The sequence below is a fragment of the Onthophagus taurus genome, chromosome 2 (assembly GCF_036711975.1).
Source record: "Onthophagus taurus isolate NC chromosome 2, IU_Otau_3.0, whole genome shotgun sequence".
In the NCBI taxonomy this organism is placed as follows: domain Eukaryota; kingdom Metazoa; phylum Arthropoda; class Insecta; order Coleoptera; family Scarabaeidae; genus Onthophagus; species Onthophagus taurus.
In genome coordinates, this window is record NC_091967.1 from 27,650,391 (window position 1) to 27,669,231 (window position 18,841).

Below are 18,841 nucleotides of genomic sequence, written 5' to 3' on the forward strand. Positions count from 1 at the left end.
CCATGACTTTTTTTATTTATTTTTTTTTTGTATTAACGCCATCTCTTGACACTATCATAAAGGTGTAGTATTATTAATTACTTATTACAAGTTATTGTAAGTATAAAATACAATTATATTACAATATATTGTAAGTATAAAATATATATTATAATAATATAAAACAGTTCACCCGTTCCGGTACTATAATCGACCACAAGGAATCGAAGCAATTCTTCCAAATCTGCGACAGCTACTGTGTGTAGCATACCCCGCCATCTACAGGCCACGAATTGAAATAGCCTGCAAAAATGGATTTAGTGATTTCTGGGGAATTTCTTATTTTCTTCTTATGTTCGAGGTCAGTCGATGTCAACAAACCCACATCTGGTGACGCCCATAAATTCGCTACCATAAATATAACAATTTCACACGTTTTTAAGCACATTAACGCGTACTATTTTTTTAAGTTTAAAATAAGTTGTAATATATTATGACGTAACATTTTGTCCAGACCGCAAGAAGTGTTTGACCAGTTTGATTCTTTGAATCATTCAGATAACAGTTAAGGTGTGTTTAAGGTGTGTGTAAACCATAAGGTGTGATCGAATTGATTCCGGTGAGTGTCATCGCATATCTTCTTTTTATAGCTATGATTTAAATAAAATATGATAAAACGGAAAAAATTGTAATTAAAAGTTACGAAAGTTGAGGTAATTTTAACGTTAAGCAAAGAAAGAAACCTTTAAAGAAATATAATTGTTTACGAAGATATTTATCACATCGATTTAGGTTAATTATTAAATCATTTTTTTTAGAATTAATATATGAATTATAATATGTTATTAAAATTTTATTTCAAATCATAAATACATTAAGTGCTTTCATTAATTTAAAGGAACATATGATTTCATTCATACATTAAAACTTCCGCCGCAATGTTAACCTAGTTTTAATTTTATTATTAGTAGATTAGGAATAGAAATACGTATGTGAATGTGGAATATTACATTTTTAACCTCAAAAATACAAGAATAGGAACGTTAAAACAGTTAACAACGGTTAAACGGACGCTAAACAATGAATATAAATTAAACGTTGCCAATTTTTTTTTCTGATACGTGATCGGTTTTTGAAAAAAATGAGAATGGAGGAAGTTAGCTTACGAATCGCACATTGGATATTTTGTTTTTAATATCAGTAGTTTTACATATTTAATACTTAATAAAATGTGTATAACAACATTATATTCTTTAAGGTATTCTAGGAATGCGTGTCAATTAACACATTGTGACCTTCAGAATCTCGCGTTTTTCCTGTTTTGTTTCCAGTATGAAAGCCCGAATAGAAAGTTATGTTGTGTTAGTATCACGATTTGTCCCGTTAACCATTTAACGTACCTACACTTTTCTGATTTTTCCATTTTAATGCAGGTAGTTGAGACTTCGACTTTTTCATCCGTGCTAATTTGCATATTTTAGCTCGCAAACAACTTAAATAATAAACAACAATTAAATAATTGATAAATTAAAACTAAAGTTATTTATTTACGAATCTATTTGTTTACAGGTTATATGGTCCGGCAATGATAGGATCACAACAATTAATTAATTCTTAATATGCGGAAAGTAAAAGTATAATTTGTGTTAAATCAATTTAAAATCGTTTTGCTTTGACTAGATCTATAATTGACTTAAATCCCAAATATGTATCAGATCAACGAAGATCAACCTGTAACTGAAATAAACAAAAATAATCAACCTATGGTTCATAATATCGAAAATTTGAGTGAAATTCGAAGTCATCATCAACTAGAACAAACTCATTCTAATTCGTTTGAAAATGATCAAATCAACCAAACATTCAACATCTCCGACTTATTCCAACCACTCGCTGTGAATACCAATCTAAAAAACCTCACTCAAACTCACATTTTATCTAACAAAATCAAGGGAGGTGGTTCAAATGATCCACCAAATACATCAAATTCGTTTCAGTACCCATTAAATACGATCCAAAGTCCCATCCAATCAATTCAATCTAATCTTACCCAATCAAATTCGCTGCAAAATCCATTAAACTCACTTCAAATGGTTTCACCAACGCCGTTATTAATGCCTCTAATACCTAATCAAGTTCCGCTACTTCAAAATCAAGATCTTTTAACGATTTACAATGTCCAAAATATGCAAACTGAAGACACCTTCCATCAGAATTTGCAAAGAGCATTTTTACAATCGGCCATGGCCCAAAATATTCAAATTCAACAGCAACTATTGGCTCAAAACCAAGCTTTACAACAACTATTGCATCGACAACAGCAAAACAAAGAAGAATTTAAAGAATCAAAAAGTGAGCAAAGAGAAGAAATTAATGATAAAAGCTCTAAGGTTACAAGGAATACAAGTCATGTTGGTAAGAGTCTGGAAACGTTCGAAATCGATACCAGAACTCATTTTAAAGAACACGAATTAACTAGTCAAAGTCATTTTAAACGGTCATCATTCAGTTTTGATGAATCAAAAGATATTAAAGATGCCAAAATGTTGAGTCTTGAAGGTGGTTTAGTGCCGATTCCTCCTCCAATGCCAAACTTTCTTATTCACGATACCGATGACATCGAGAAGCGTCCGTTTATGGATCCTTATGGAAGGGCTAAAACTGTGAGAATTGGTAAATGGCGTTGGCCTCCGCCTAAGGATGAGGGAAACTCGAATCATCATCATCCGGGTGGAGAAGATTATATGCAGTTCAAAATGAGGCAGCAGGTTCAAAGGAAAATAACACCAGGAAAAGAAAATGTAAGTACAATAATTATAAATTGTTTCCAATTTTTTACCTTTTTTATAATTATTTAAATTATTGATGATTTACCCCACTTAGAAAATAGCTCGTATTCAATTTGCATAAGGCCATAACTTTTCATTCTGAATAAAATTTCTTATTAACCTGACACACAAGAAGTTTTCGCTTCAGCGTCAACACTCACTTGTTTTTTTAAACTTGAAAATATATTCACAATTAGTCTTTAACCAAGCAGGGCTGAACCCCAAAAGATGACAATTAATATCGAAAAAAATTTACATTTTATAAGAGTCGTTTCATCTATCCAGGGACACACTGTATATATAGGTATACCATCGCTTGTGGTCTAGGCTTTTTTCACGTCTAAATTTCAAGATAGAAACTCCAAATTCTATATGTATTAAGCCACCCTACTTAAGGCCAGATGGTGATTATTTCAAATAAATTTTGTATTACAGTTTGCGAATAATTTCCAAAAATGTTAGAAATAGAACCAAGTTTATGGTTTTATTTTTAACGATTCTTATTCCATATGATGTAATTTATTCATTATTTAGGACAAAAATTAAGAAAAATTAAATGTCAGTAAAATTTATGGTACCGTGGACCGAGACTTATTATTATTATTATTGCTGCCGGGCTGAGGAGAGCGGCCCCTCTCGTTACCGCGACCTATAAGATATATTGTAACTTTAGCCCTCCAAAGGTTTAGGGCAAATTTAGGTCCTTGATGAACCTTAGTATTGTCCTGAGGTCTTGAACCTTTATGTCGGTAAGTAACAGGAGAGTTTTACCGAAAATGTTGTGTCTTAGATGGCCTCTGGCGACGCAATTGCACAGTATATGTTCAGCAGTTTCTGACTCGTCGTTGCATAGTCGACAAGTTTGATCCTCAGCTTGTCCAATGTGGAAGAGGTGGTATTTTAAGGGCGCATGGCCGGTCTCTTTGGCCAGCTTGTCCGCCTTCTCATTGCCCTCAATTATGTTGTGACCTGGAACCCACCATAGAGTAACATCATCCCTAGCGAGTTCTCTCTGGTTGCTGGTACACTCTCTGATCAGCGCGGAGTCACACGTGTAGGCCTGAATTGCCTTTAAGGCGGCCCGACTGTCTGTGAAAATGTTTATGGATGCACCTTTTTGTCCCTTCTGTAGGTTCAAAGCGGTGCAGAAGTTTATAGCAAGAACTTCTGCTTGGAAAATTGTTATGTCCGAGCTGAGGGGCAATTTGATGTGGCTACTTGGTCCACTGATGCCCATGCCTACTCCGGATCTTACTGTCTTTGAAGCATCGGTGTATCAATCATCCCTGCTTCTAAATATGACCTTATACTGCTGGTTGAAATTGTATTCTGTCGGTATGAGGTCCGTTTTAATTTCAATCAGGTGATTTAGACATGGGTCCTTGAGGATCTCGAGGTGTCGTCTGAGGTTACCCTGCATCAACTTAATTGAAGAAACTGTTTTCAGTGATAAGATATTAAGTATCTTATAAAAGGATACCTCCTTTTGTATATATAAATGGAGCGGTGTGAGACCGAGTAGGGCTTCCAAAGCAGCCGTCGGACAGGATCTCATTGCACCCGTTATGTTAAGACATGCTAACCGCTGGATTTGTGCCAGCTGTTGTTGTGCTGTCTTATGTTTTGTTTTTGGCCACCAAACCAATGAGGCGTAGGCGACCATGGGTCTGATTATTGTTACGTAGGCGTTAATGAGCCATTCGTGGTTTGAGACCCCAATTCCTTCCTAGGAGCCTGCGGCAGATCTGGTTTGCCATGATGGCCTTTTTCCTCACCTTATCCAAGTGTGAGTTCCAGTTTAGTTTACTGTCAAGTATTACCCCTAGGTATTTAGCTTCTGTTAAAAGACGCCAATACTCTGCTCTTTTCTTTTATTGTTAAATATGTCCCTTCTCTCCACTAGCTTAGATCAATATTATTAAGAAATATACTACAGTGTTGAGGAGAGTGTCTTTGATTAGCAAAGTGCGTTGGATAATGTATTGAAGCTTTTAAAAATCTTTGCATTTTTAAACAAATAATATTTTCAATAAAAAATAATTCTGTTATTCTTAGAGGCGATTCAAAAATATCACTGCTAATATCACAAGATTTCTCTATTTACAGATTTACTGAAATAGATACTCTCATATTTTTCAAAGAAAGTTCTACGTATCTTGGAAATTGTTTTGTACTTCATGCATTCGTTTAATAATCACCATTATTCATCTTTCAATATCATTCCACCCAGAATAAAAGATTCTAATCCAAAACATATAATTGTTATACTCATTTCACAATTCCTGCGTATCCCTAATTCACAATAATTAATTCTTATATTCTTCGATGATGTTGGGTTGCTTTTTAGCATATTTTTTTGGTATCATTCCACAAAATAATCGCCCTGCCTAACCATTTGTGTTTTATTTCCTTCTCACACTCGTTGCTATTTCTATCATCTTTGCGACATGGATTAGTGGCTAATTACTGCAATTTATAGACTACGAAATTTTATTTTTAGCATCCTACGAAGATAGATGATAAGGTTGCTTGCAGCCGACGTGCTGCTACAAAGACCGTAACTTGATGTCATGTGGACATAATAAGTTGTTAAACGTCAAAGTTAGGCCACCTCGGTCGCAAGCGGCCTCGACTTGACTGTCTTCTCCATTGTGATTAATACTTTTATGTTCCTGATTAGCATTTAATTACTGCAATTTTTGGGCAACGAAGTTTTATGTCCAGCATCCTATGGAGTTAGATGCCAAGGTCGCTTGCGGTCTAGGCGCTACTACCAAGACCGTAAGTTGATGTCTTGTGGGCATAATAATAAAAGTGTTGAACATCAAAATCAAGGCAGCAAACTTAATGTAGGTAAATGGCAGAACAGTTTCATGAACAGCTGATACAGCTGTGTGAATATTCTGTAAGGTTGCTGCATTTATTGAATTTCCGATGCCAGAAGATATGCTCATTTGACTACGAAAAGGATTTCATGACTGATTCTCAAAAATCGCATTACAACAACAAAATGTCGATTGATCGCACGAATTTTGTATCATCGGACATGACTGAAGTAAAGTGCTCACTTCGAACTCAGTTAAGGCTACACTAACCATTATATTTGAAAATAGGCTGCTTTACTTCGAATTCATGGTTGAATTCAGAGTAAATACACCAATAATAATTAATTAAATTCGATAGTATTGGTTACGGAATTATGAATGTTTTAAGTTTATGGCTGGGATTTATGGATAACTTCACATCAGTATTAAATTTAATTTTTCTTCAGAGATGCTTTTGTTGAGACACTCACAGATATGGCTTTAAGGGGGGAAATTCATTTAGAACCGTCAAAAAACTCAAAAATTTTTTTTTCCATAAAAAGTTGCCTGAACATCTTAAGAATGCGATAGCAAAATTTTAAAGCGAAATTCTAAGTACTTCCGTTAAAATAGCGTATTTTCTCGGTGCGCGTTCTTCGTGAATATAATACATATAAACTATGCGACTCTCGCGTGATTCACGTGATCAAAAAAATCGATTATTTTTATAGTAATATCTTGTTTAAGCTCTTGATTCTATGAAGTTTTAATTTCAAATGAATTAAATTGTAGAAGTTATAACCCTTAAAAAGTACTTTATAGATAACAATCTATAAGTTTTCCCGGTTTTTATAACTCCGTCTCTTTACTTCTGTGGGAATAAAATGGACAAAAACAGGATTATTCACTAGGGGCCGCATTAAGGAACACACCTTCATTGCAAATTGTAGAAAAATAATAGGTTTAAAATAATTTTAGTTTCAACGAATTTAAATTCGATCCTGTTCTTGTCTGGCCGACTTTTATTTATGATGGTCATAAAAATCGATGTTGTTTTAAATTGTCGTATAGTTTCCGATATTTCTCATGGTTTTTACGACCCTGAGAAATAGTACTGGCAATAATTATCGCCGGGAAAAATCTATTATTGTTTTTATTTTCATCCCTTCCACTAAATCGGATATTATACTGATAGCATAAATTCAAAACACCAAATTTGGGTTTCTTTAGTCTTGAATGTGAGATATAATTCTTAATATTCAAAATGTCTTCCTATCCGAAATGTAGTAATGCGTCTAGGGCGCGAAAACGTCATTTTCATGGGAATCAGCACACTAAAAAAGAAGAAGAAGAAGTTGCAGGACAGAGTTCAAGTGCAAAAAACTGTCCACTGGAAGTACTGAACATATTGCACCGAATAGTCAACATTCGTATCGTTTAATAGAGTTTTTTACCGTGTTCAGTGCTTTGGCTAATGTTGTTATTTGTTGCAAATGTAAAGATACCATACAATTTGAGGTAGATGGAATGAGAGGTCTTGGGTTCAAGCTCGTTTTGCTTTGTCGTTGTGGCCGAAGAGACATAAATTCGGGACCGTTAATTCAAACTGGTTATGAAATAAATCGTAGAATTGTTTTTGTTATGCGTCTGCTGGGCATTGGGAGGCAAGGAATAAATTTATTTTGCAATTTTATGGATATATGCGACGGTTTGAGTAATAGTGCATACAATAATATTGTTAAACACCAGTATTTAGCCACCAAATCGGTGTTCGAATATTTCAGCGGAAAAGCTGTTGAAGAAGAAAAGAAAGTAAACGAAAGGCAAGAAAGGTCAATCTTGAATTTAAAAGTATCTGGTGATGGTTCTTGGAAAAAGCGCGGATTCAAATCATTATACGGCGTAACATCGATTATTGGGTACTATTCTGGTAAAGTTATTGATGTAGCTGTAAAAAGCAGTTATTGTCAAGCCTGTACATTTTATAAAAATAAAGAAAATACAGAAGAATATATTGACTGGTATGAAGAACATAAAGAAAATTGCATGAAAACTCACGAAGGTTCTGCCGGTAAAATGGAAGTCGATGCAATTGTAGAGATGTTTTTGAGATCCGAAGAAAAGTTTGGTGTAAAATACGGCAACTATATAGGGGACGGAGATTCCAAAACGTTCAAAGCAATTTTAGAACAAAACCCATATGGCGACGATTTTCCAGTAATTAAAAATGAATGTATTGGACATGTTGAAAAGAGGATGGGCTCCCGACTACGAAACATAAAAAAAACATACAAACTTGGCGGAAAAGGAAAATTGACAGATACTCTAATCAGAAAACTTACGACATATTACGGTCTTGCTATCCGTAGAAATATCAACAGTGCAGAGGATATGAAAAAAGCGATAATGGCTACTTATTACCACATGTGCTCTACAGATGAACATCCAAATCACCAATATTGTCCGTCAGGATCCGAGAGCTGGTGCAAGTGGCAAAAAGCTAAATCAAATCTATCGGATTCCTTTATGAAGCATCCAGCGCCATTGCATCCAGATGTTCAGAAACACATATATTCAATTTATGAAGATTTATCCAGAGAAAATTTATTAATAAGATGTTTGGGGGGCCACACTCAAAATGCCAATGAAAGTTTCAACTCTACTATTTGGCGATTGGCTCCAAAGCACCTGAATTCTGGCTTAAAAATAGTGGAAATTAGTACATATATTGCGGCTAGTTTATTTAATGAAGGACACAGTAGCATATTGGAAATGATGAGTAAATTAAATTTAATTATTGGGAGGCAAGCCAAAATATACGCTGAACAAATGGACGAACATCGAATTACTCGGCAGGAACGACGTAACGAATCTGTGTTTAAAGAAGCTCGAAAAGCACAAAAAGACAAGTTGGCGATCGAAAGTGAATTTTATGAAGAAGCTGAAGGTCTGTTATATGGTCCGGGTATTGCAGACTAGTCAACAAGTTATTTGTGATTGAAAAAAATTTGTTTTTACAACTTGAAACTTTAACGCGCTTTTTCTCAAATCAATGTATTTACACCTTATAAGCACGATAACTAATAAACTACTTGACCGATTTTCATTAAATTTGTTACACATATCAATAGTAATATCACCTTCTATTTGAACCTCTAAGTATACATAAGTTATTTTAAAAAATTACTTTTTTATTAATTTATATATCAATATTTTCTTAAAAAATTATAACATTATTTAAAAACACCTGTATTTTTTAAATGCTTAGTTTTTTTAAACTTTTTTTTTGGTTCACATAGAAGATATGAATGTTGGGAACAATTTAAATGCATTCGCAAGTAATTCTAACCACTGTAGCGAATGCTAGAATGTTTGAAACGGAACCGCTCGCTCCGAAACGTTCCCCTATCTGATCACTATTTGCCGTTCGCCTATAAAAGTTTTAGAATATGTGAATACATATTTTTATAGTCAAAGCATCACTAAATAGTAGTGGGTATCAAAAAGGTTTGAAACTAATTTCAACTTCGCGAAAAAATAACTTGAAAATGCGCTTATTTTAGGTCGTCTAAATGTACTTCCCCCCTTAATATTTGAGTGAGAGATTTTTTTCAATTTCATGGTGTTTAATGTTATTTTTTATAATTATTGTAGTACCGCCCTGAGCTTTACCTGGGAGTGTTACATGAAATTGTTTGGCATTTTAAAGAAGCTCTTATTTGTCATATGAATTTTATTGAGGTCCTGGTAACGTTTCATTAGGCCGTTGGCGTTCCAGATTCCAATTTTGATCTTACTGAATATGCAGCTAAAAAACTAGAGACATTAACAGACCTAGCAGTTTCTCCATTTTCAATTATTTTATGAACAATTTGTTCTAAATTATTAGATGAACGCCATTAATTTTGATAGGGTTAAATGGTTCAGGCTGTTAGTTAAGATTTAGAACACTCTTAGTAGTAAACTGAGATGTCGTTTGTGCCTAACTAATGTGTATTATTTAAAAGTTTTTTTATTGGTGGTTGTGCTACATCATTTTTTATAAACAACACATCCTTTATAGCTGGCCGCATGGTTTTGTTCGCAATTTGCGCATTTTACGTTGTTGCTTGTTTTCTTTCTTTGGTACTGAGGTGAGATGTCCTTCAGCGCATTTGTGTGTGTCCAAAGTATTGACATTATAAGCAAACGATTTCTGTATACTAACTATTATGCTAAATGTTTGATACTAATTTAGAAATATGTAATAACAATTAGTATTTTGAACTTACTGATTTAGAAAAAAATTGAATATTGCGCTAATATAGGTACTAAAACATTTATTCTATACCTCTTGAAGTGAATGAAACATTGAACACCGACTATTTGTCTTTTTCGACTGATTTGCGTTACGCATCTCAACATAAAAATGTCAAACATTGACAAATTCATGTCAATTATAGATAAAGTATGTTTTACTGTTAAATAAATGACGTTCAGATTTATCAGTTTAACTTTTAAAACATATAATCCTTAATCACACAATGGTCAATTAATAAATAAAAAAAACATGATAATAGGTTAGACTACGAATTTGTCATAATTGAGTAATAATTTTAAAAATCTTTCCTTAGATTCGTTCAGATGCAATGGTGACTTCCCAAAGTTCTATCGATTGGGATGAAATCGACTTTGAAACGAATGTTTCAACTTCTACAACTCAATCGAAATCAATACAACCAGGTATCTCTGTGGAAAAAAATCAATCAAAATCTAGTAACAAACGTAGTTTCGATGTTGGAGCAAGTAGACCCAGTCCAGGAAGCATTGGAAAATTAAAATTAAGTTCCGAGATGCGTCAAAGACTAGAAAAAGTCACTTTTAACCATTCGGTTCGATCAAAAAACGATGAAAAACCTTCAAGAACGGTAAATAAACTTGAAGATACCCGAAAATTAATGTTGGAACGTCAATTAGGAGGAAAATTCGAGCAAGACTCCCAAATATTTGACGATTTTGATCCAGAAAATGATTCGAAAAGTGGATTTAGTGAAATTAAGATGAATGTCAATTCAAAAATTGACAAAAACGAACAGTCTCATCAAAATTATCCGATTTTCTCTGCAAATTCACAATCTAGTTTTAAAATTTCACCTCCTCCACCTCCAATCGGCCCAAATTCACGAAGCATGAGTACTTTTCTACCTCCAGCGCCACAAATTCCGGCACCTCCACCACCAATACGACCACAACATACTCAATTTAATGAAATAAATGACTTAAATGAGCAATTCCAATCCAAACCTAGCAAAGATACGGCGTCTAATGAATCTTATAAGGAAGGTCTTACTAAAGAGAAAGATCAAAAAGGGATTGAAAAACACCAAAGTACTGCGAATATGTCCCACGGAGGTTTAATGCGCAATTCAGTTAGTTCAGTTTGGGATTTGGAAGAAAAACGAAGTATTGAAGGTGGTTTAAATGAGTTTGATCAGTTAGACGACGAAGAAATATGGCGAAATGAAGAAGATGAAAGGTAAGTAACCTGTAAATTGTAATAAAATTGTTTCATGAAATTTAATTCAATATGATTTAATATTTCAGATGGGAAAAGAGACATCCTACGTTCAGAGATCATCAATTCAGCAGAAAAAAATCATCTGTTTCAACATTACATACCGAAAAAGATGTAATTGGTGAGAGCGGTCAGAACTGGGACACAACGCCAGACTTTTTATTACCAACTCCACCAGATTCACCTAAAGCCACAAAACCTATCTATAATGCTACAAAATCTAATATTTTAAATCTAAATCAAACACCATTTTTAACCTACAATCGAGTCTCGTGGGTTCTGAGATTAAGGAAAGAAGTGTTTCGTCCGTTGGAAACTTTAGGCGCCCCATCAACGATTCATTTAATTTACTGCCAAGTGGTTTTAGATGTTTTCGGTACAACTAGTTGCCCAAGGTTGAACCAAAATGAAAAGAAAAGTGGAAAAACTGTTCTAGTAAATTTTGGAATCGATTTAAATAATTTTTTAACATCGTTTGGGTTAAACATTAAGCGAAATATCGTGGAAATGGCTCGCAATTGGCCGCTGTACTTTGCCCGTTTATTCAAAGTATCTGGTGCAGCACAGGTAATTATATTTTTAAGATATTGTTTGATGATTTTCTTTCCATTTTATGTCTAATAAATAAAATTCGTTTTTGCACTTAAATGGATTTTTATTTAAATTTTTTCTCTCAACCGGTTTCGCTATATATTTACAGCATCTTCAGGAGATTACGTCATTTTGTTACAAAAGTGTCCTATAGAATGAGTCATTTGGTATTTCTTTTTATATTTGAACTATTGAACTGCACAGAGAATTCTGTTGAATTATGATTGAAGAGGATTAAAAATTGTGTTAAGAATTGATGTGTCATGCAAGTTGTTCAAGAAATCAACTTTGATAACAACTTGCATGTAATCTCCTGAAGATGTTGTAAATATATAGCGAAACCGGTTGAGAGAAAAATTTAAATAAAATCCATTTAAGTGCAAAAACGAATTTTATTTATATTTTTAAGATGTTATAGATAATTCAAAATCTCTAACATCATAATGATCTATCAGAGGTGGTGATGTAAATACATCAATATTTAAGGCCCTTTCAATGTATTACAATTTAGTTCATATTCTTTGGATTATAAAGACACTTATAGGATATTTATAACTATAATATACAAATAATTTCATTAGTGAGTCCTCTTTTCTGTTATAGCTGTCTGAAGTTGAAATTTTGGCTGTCTCTCACTGGGGGTTGCATTTAGTGAAAAAGCAAGCCAACTCACTTCAAGTCATGAAAAGCTATCCGTTAAACGAAGTTCAAAATTGCAGTTCGCCTCGACCAACCACTTTAACCTTAGAGTTCAATTCTAGTGTTAAATCAAATAATATTAATGGTAACAAAATCACATTATGGACGGTTAGAGCTCAACAAATAAACGAAATGGTCAACAAATTCTGTGGAGAATATAAAAAGGTAAGCATTTAAAATGTAATTTTTTAAAATTATTGCCTATTAGATCGACATTATGTCAAATATATTTTTAAATCATTATGAAAGATACATTGAAAAAGTTCATTAAATTGATGGTGAATAAGACTAGCGCGCATTATGCTTGAAAAACATTATACTTTATTAAACTAAAGTCAACACCCTTCTTAAGCTAAATTAATATTATTTGTTCAATCCTACCTTCGAAATTGTGAGTTTCTAACTTAGATACGAGTGTTGAAAGTTGTTATTTGCATTCATTCTGCTGACTTTCATAGAAACGAGTGAGTAAAATTTTTTTTCACTCACGCTAATTTTTATCAACCTCTGTTAGCTAAATATAAAACCTTTAAAGGAACAACTCTTTGTTTAAACGTAACGGATGTTAACTAAAAAACGGTAGACAGCCCACGTGGAAAGTTAATTAAGTATTTCACTTTTATAAAGTATTAATTTTAATCAATTTATTAATTTTATGCATAATGATGACAATTAACAATTTGACACAAATGGTTGTTTACATACATCAATTAAGAGCATGACATTGGGTACGTTCAGCACCGTATGAGCTTGATACAGCGGAACGAAATCGGCTGAACAAGCAATTGAGAATTAGCGGTTCAGCATAACCTAAAACTATGGCCAACAATAATATTTTTGTAAATTTTGTGTTATTACAAGAGATAGTGGATGATAATGTTGATTTTAAGGCTCATTTCATTTTATACAGTTCTGCCAGTTTTCAAAATTAAAGGGGAGAAACAAAAAGTGTTAAAATGATCAATATTGATTGTGTAATCCATTTTACCAGTATTACAATAAATTTAATGTAAACGAAGAAAAATATGAATTAATTGAATATTGTACTTTTTACTGGTTTATTCTTAAATTCGACATTTACTAAACATTTGAATTCGATGAAAAAGAAAAAACACTAGAAAATATCATAGACAAATTTGATAAATACTTTAAGCCTGAAACAAAAGTTTCATACGAAAGATACCTACATTTTCTTTAATCGCAAACAAAGAGAAATGAAAGCTATGAACAGTACATAACAGTTTTAAAAACCCATAGTTCCACATGTTACTTTGGTAGTGTTAAAGATCAATTAATTAAGGATATATTTGTGAGTGAGATAAATAACTCAGAAGCTTTTTTTCACTTCTTTATTTGTTAAAAATATCCAATTTAACATAAGAAAAAGCGCTAGAGAAGTTATTCGAAAAAGCAACGTGTGTGGTAAATGTATGAAAAATCATTCATATGGAAAATGCCCAGCGCATGAAAAAATGTGTTACAGATGTGAAAAAACAGGACATTTTGTAAATTCAGAGGATATCTCAGAAGACAAACACCAAAGTTACAGGAAGATGAGAGGGGCAAGTAAACAAGTAGGATAAAAACCATTTCAGAGAGACAGAGAAGAACGATGGTTTAAAAACTACAAAAAAATAAACGAAGTCGATACCTACAAGTATCTTATTTAGTAAAAACTTGAGAAAAATATTCCGATACAATTAAAACGACTGAAACCAAATAATACAATAATTGATGAAGACATAAAAAAATCTAGAAAGACACAAACAAACGTATAAAAAATTTGACGACAAGAGATCAAAGAATGAAAATACTTTTAATAATAATCAGAGTATTATCCCAAGGTCTAACATTGTTCAAGATGAATTAGAAAACATATTTTTGCTAGAAAACAAAAAGAAGAAGAAAGTGGTGAAACAGAGCCTGCAAAAGGTGAAAATGTAGAAGACAATAATATGAATATGTTAAATCAACCTCCTGAACACGAAACCTATTCCAAATTTCCTAAAAAAGACGAGCTAACAATCGTTAAAAATTTTAATAATTACACTACAAGATATGGAAGAAAAATTGTAAATAAGTAAAAAAAATTTGAAATGGACGAACAGGAGATTGTCAGCGAAATACTCGTGGAAAATGAAATCATTGCAGAATGTTTTTTTAGTAGCGATTCATCAATTATTATTATATTATTATTATTATTTTTTATTTTTATCAATTATTAGCGAAATATATTTTCTACGCCAAACTACTAACCCTTATTAGTTCTTTCAAAAGTACTACTTAACATATAAAGAAACCACATGTTAAATTGCACCAAATCGAAGCAGCACTTGCAAAAAAAAATTTGGAGTGGTGAGGGTAATTAACCCCAGCCACCCCTAAATGAGAAAAAACACATAATTCATATTTTTAAATGTACTACAAGTGTATTTAATGAAGCCAGAAAGTAGGGGTTGTTTTCTACTGCCTCTACTGGGATTGAATATACTGTGTTCTCTAATACAAAAAATATTAATGATTATAAGGTTTTATTTCTTAATATTTACAAAACACACTTTCAAATATTCCGCCATTTTAGTTACACTGCATTAAACTGCACTTATTGAACTTAATCGAAAGCAGGTGCAACAAAATCTGCACTAACTTGCACCGGCTGCACTAAATTGCACTGCACATGGCCCAATGAACAGTATGAGTGCAACTGCACTAAACTGCACTATCTCCAACGAACACACAACATCTGCACTAAACTGGTTAGTGCAAGTGAGTGCAAGTAGTGCAGTCCCAAGTCCCAACGAACAAAGCTATTAATTGATGTTACAAGTTAAAAATTAAAAGATAAACTTACTCGTTAATTCAAAAACCATAGTTTAAAAAAACGCACGTGCACTATCAACATTTGAAGAAATTTCAATATTTTCTGTCACAAATTATTGACGGATATACATTATAAATTATAATTTTGTATAAAAATGATTAAAGTTTAAACTATTAACAAATTAAAATTTGAAGTAAAAATAAAACGAACGGACGTTACAAGTAAATGAAATAAAATGGATGATCTTGCAAGAATAATTCAACTTTTTGTTCGAAAACCAGATTTGAGAAAAGTGAAAAATATGTATTGCGCATGTGCTTTTGTATAAGGAAAATATTATATAGAGTGTTTATATAAAATATACTCTTAATGAGAAACGAGAACAATTAATGAATATAAACTGATTTTATGTTTCATAAGCTGTTATTAAAATTAGTCAATTAAAGTGTTAAAATTAAAATACGTAACAGTGTTTAGTGAACAACTAGATCTCATATCATTAAAAAAGTGTGAATTCATTTAGGAAATTTGGCAAAATAATATTTTGGCAAATATACAGGTTGTATCTGAATGACTGCAACAAACTTCAAGGGATGATTCTTTAGTGAATTTTAAGGGTACTTTGATATATGAACCATGGGCGACTTCGGCCCCTCTAAGGAGCTACACCCCTCCAAAAATGGCGGAAAATTTTGGTTTCATTAATAAACGCTAGGAAAATGAAATTTGGGGAATATGTTTAACTCATAATAGGGCACGTTTTGACCCTATTTGTACTTCAACCTACCCTTCTAAACTACTAAACGTAACCACTCCCGTTCAATTTATGCCTAGATTTTTTTTATGAAGATGATAAATACATTGCAAAAATTTCCGTTAGATAGATAAAACTATTCTAAAACTTTTTTGTCTCTCTGATGTTCTTCTAAAATTTAATAATTTCTGAGAAAAAAAATAATGAAGCAAACACTAACTGTTAAGCTGTAGGGTTGTTAATTTAAAGTTGGAATGAATTTTTAATGAAAAAATCTTAGTAGGCTTTGCAGTCTTTGCCACAAATATTTTTGACGTTTAAATAGCGTAAATGCGTTAGAACTTCATTCAAAATTAATTTGAAAAACAATAATAATAGTAAAAAAAACTGACATTTAAACGTCAAAAATATTTCTGACAAAGATTGCAAAGCCTACTAAGATTTTTTCAATAAAAATTCATTCCAACTTTTGATCGACAACCCCGTTGTTTAACGGGCAGTGTTTGCTTTATTATTTTTTTTCTCAAAAATCAGTCGTTTTTGGAAAAATTTTAGAGAGACAAAAAACTGTTATGTACTGTTCATAGCTTTTATTTCTCTTTGTTTGCGATTAAAGAAATTGTATCTTTCGTATGAAACTTTTGTTTTAGGCTTAAAGTATTTATCAAATTTGTCTATGATATAGATACTCTAGTGTTTTTTCTTTTTCATCGAATTCAAATGTTTAGTAAATGTCCATATCTTGTTCTCCTACTGTATGTAGAAATAATGCTACTTCTTTCTTCTCTTTCATATTTTCTTCACCGAACGCTACCAAACAATTTTCCAATCCTCTTTTAAATATCTTACAGTTAGCGGATTTCCCGGATTTCCCCCGTGTTTGATCATAGCCAGGTTTCTTTCCATTTTTCTCTATTATTTTCTCCACTTTATTTATTATTCTTGCCCACGATTCTCGTTTTACCGTTTCAGTAATTTTTATAACTTTTTTCGTTTTCCGCTGTTACCACGTTAATTAAAATGTACAGTTGGTTGTCTACATTAAACTAAAGTCCCATATATATGCTATCTCCTATATCGCTGACTCCCTATCTACGCAATGAGTGGCGAGCGTTTCCATCAAAAGCAGACGGAATGATATATGTTTTGTCTTTGTCGTGCCCCCATGTCGCGAAGGTGCTTGCGCGAATCGTAAATTTTAAAGAGTTTGGAGTGTTTCGCGCGTATTTTATGCAGCTTTGAAATGCAATTATTGTAGATAATTGACTTTAATTATAAATTATCGTAGATGCATCAAATAAATTAGAATATATGTACTTTTGTGTGAAATTGACGTTGAATATTGCTTTAAATATCAACTGTATGTAGGTTGTTCATTAAATATTATATTCTTTAAAATTAAATTAATACATATATACATAGTAATTATTAAAAATGTGTACCAAAATATAGTTATTAATTTTTAACATAATTTGTGAGCATACGCCCTTTAATGAAGTTGTTACATTAATTAAAGATATAAAATATGTACTTAGGGTACTTACTATTTAATGTACATAATATTCTATCATAAAATTTTCATCATATCGATGTAATTATTAATTAAATTTTTAAGAAAAATGTTTCAAGAAAAGGAGGGCTTTGAATTCTTTTTTATTACACTGAGTTCTTTCCTTCTACCTGCTCAACCAATTTTTAGGCCCCAAAAATATCTCCCCTACTCTTATTTTACTTTTAACAAATTTTCTTCACTTTCTTAACAAATAATAATTACATTTTAAATTGCTTAGTCCTAAAATATGTTAATAATTATGTTATTATACACATGAAACCTATAATATACATAACTAAATATTTAGATTTTAGGTTATGTTTATGTCAAACATTTATTTGGTGTTTTATAAACATCAAGGTCATCAGCTGCTATTAATTTTTAATTCACCGTCCAATAAGATAAAAGCGTACTCACCACGTGTTCACGCATGTCTCTTGAGTAGACGGGGGCACGACAGAGACAGATATATATATATCTGTACTCTAGTGTTTACACTCTTTTGCTGCCTTAGTCAGCGATATAGGAGATAGTATATATATGTAAAGTCCATATACAGGATATCAGAAATGCAATTGCATTACTATACGTGCCAAAAGTTAAGGCCCCTCATTTTAGAGATCGATATCTAGGTAAAAATCACTTTTATCAAAGTCAACATATTTTTTTACACCCTGTATATTCCATTGAATTCCAAATTGAATAAGTTGGCCTCGTATCCAAGTTTCAGTCCTCTTAATATACAGGGTGCCCATTATGTATGGAATATTGTATATATCTTAGCAAGTATCAATTTTATAAAAAAACATTTTATACAAAAGTTGGTTAGTATTTTATTTGCCATAATAAGACACCATTCAATTGTTTTTATTTCAGAAAACAAATGAGCAACGAATAACATTTAATTTTTTTTTAATGGCAATGTACCCTTTTATTAGGCTTATTTGATAGAGATTTCTTTTCTCTTTATGATGACGTAAAATTTTTGTACCCTTACATCAGAAAATTTTTGCATAAAATGTAAAAATTGTTTATTAAGAAAATTTAACCAATAACATTAATCTAGATATCCGAGATCGTCAACTACCTCGAATTATTACCGTAAATTAAATCTACATACAAAATAAAACAAATAAACTAAAAATTAGTGTAAATGAAAATTATTAAACTTTGAAGACAAAACGAAATTAGCACTAAAATGGTTTTCACGACAATAAATGTTCAAAATGTTCACCATTAACTGCAAGGCAGTGGCCCAA

General features: G+C 32.2%; 1 protein-coding gene across 1 annotated transcript in view; it reads left to right on the top strand.

The window, feature by feature from the left end:
• The first annotated feature begins 339 nt into the window (after positions 1 to 339).
• LOC111429383 (uncharacterized) overlaps positions 340 to 18,841 on the top strand; it is a 72,037-nt gene continuing 53,535 nt past the window's right edge. Inside the window, exons 1-5 of the mRNA XM_023065280.2 lie at positions 340 to 598; positions 1,549 to 2,780; positions 10,225 to 11,126; positions 11,195 to 11,732; positions 12,360 to 12,620. Coding sequence (XP_022921048.1) covers positions 1,686 to 2,780; positions 10,225 to 11,126; positions 11,195 to 11,732; positions 12,360 to 12,620 — 2,796 coding nt within the window. The 5' untranslated portion in view covers positions 340 to 598; positions 1,549 to 1,685. The remainder of the gene's footprint in view (positions 599 to 1,548; positions 2,781 to 10,224; positions 11,127 to 11,194; positions 11,733 to 12,359; positions 12,621 to 18,841) is intronic.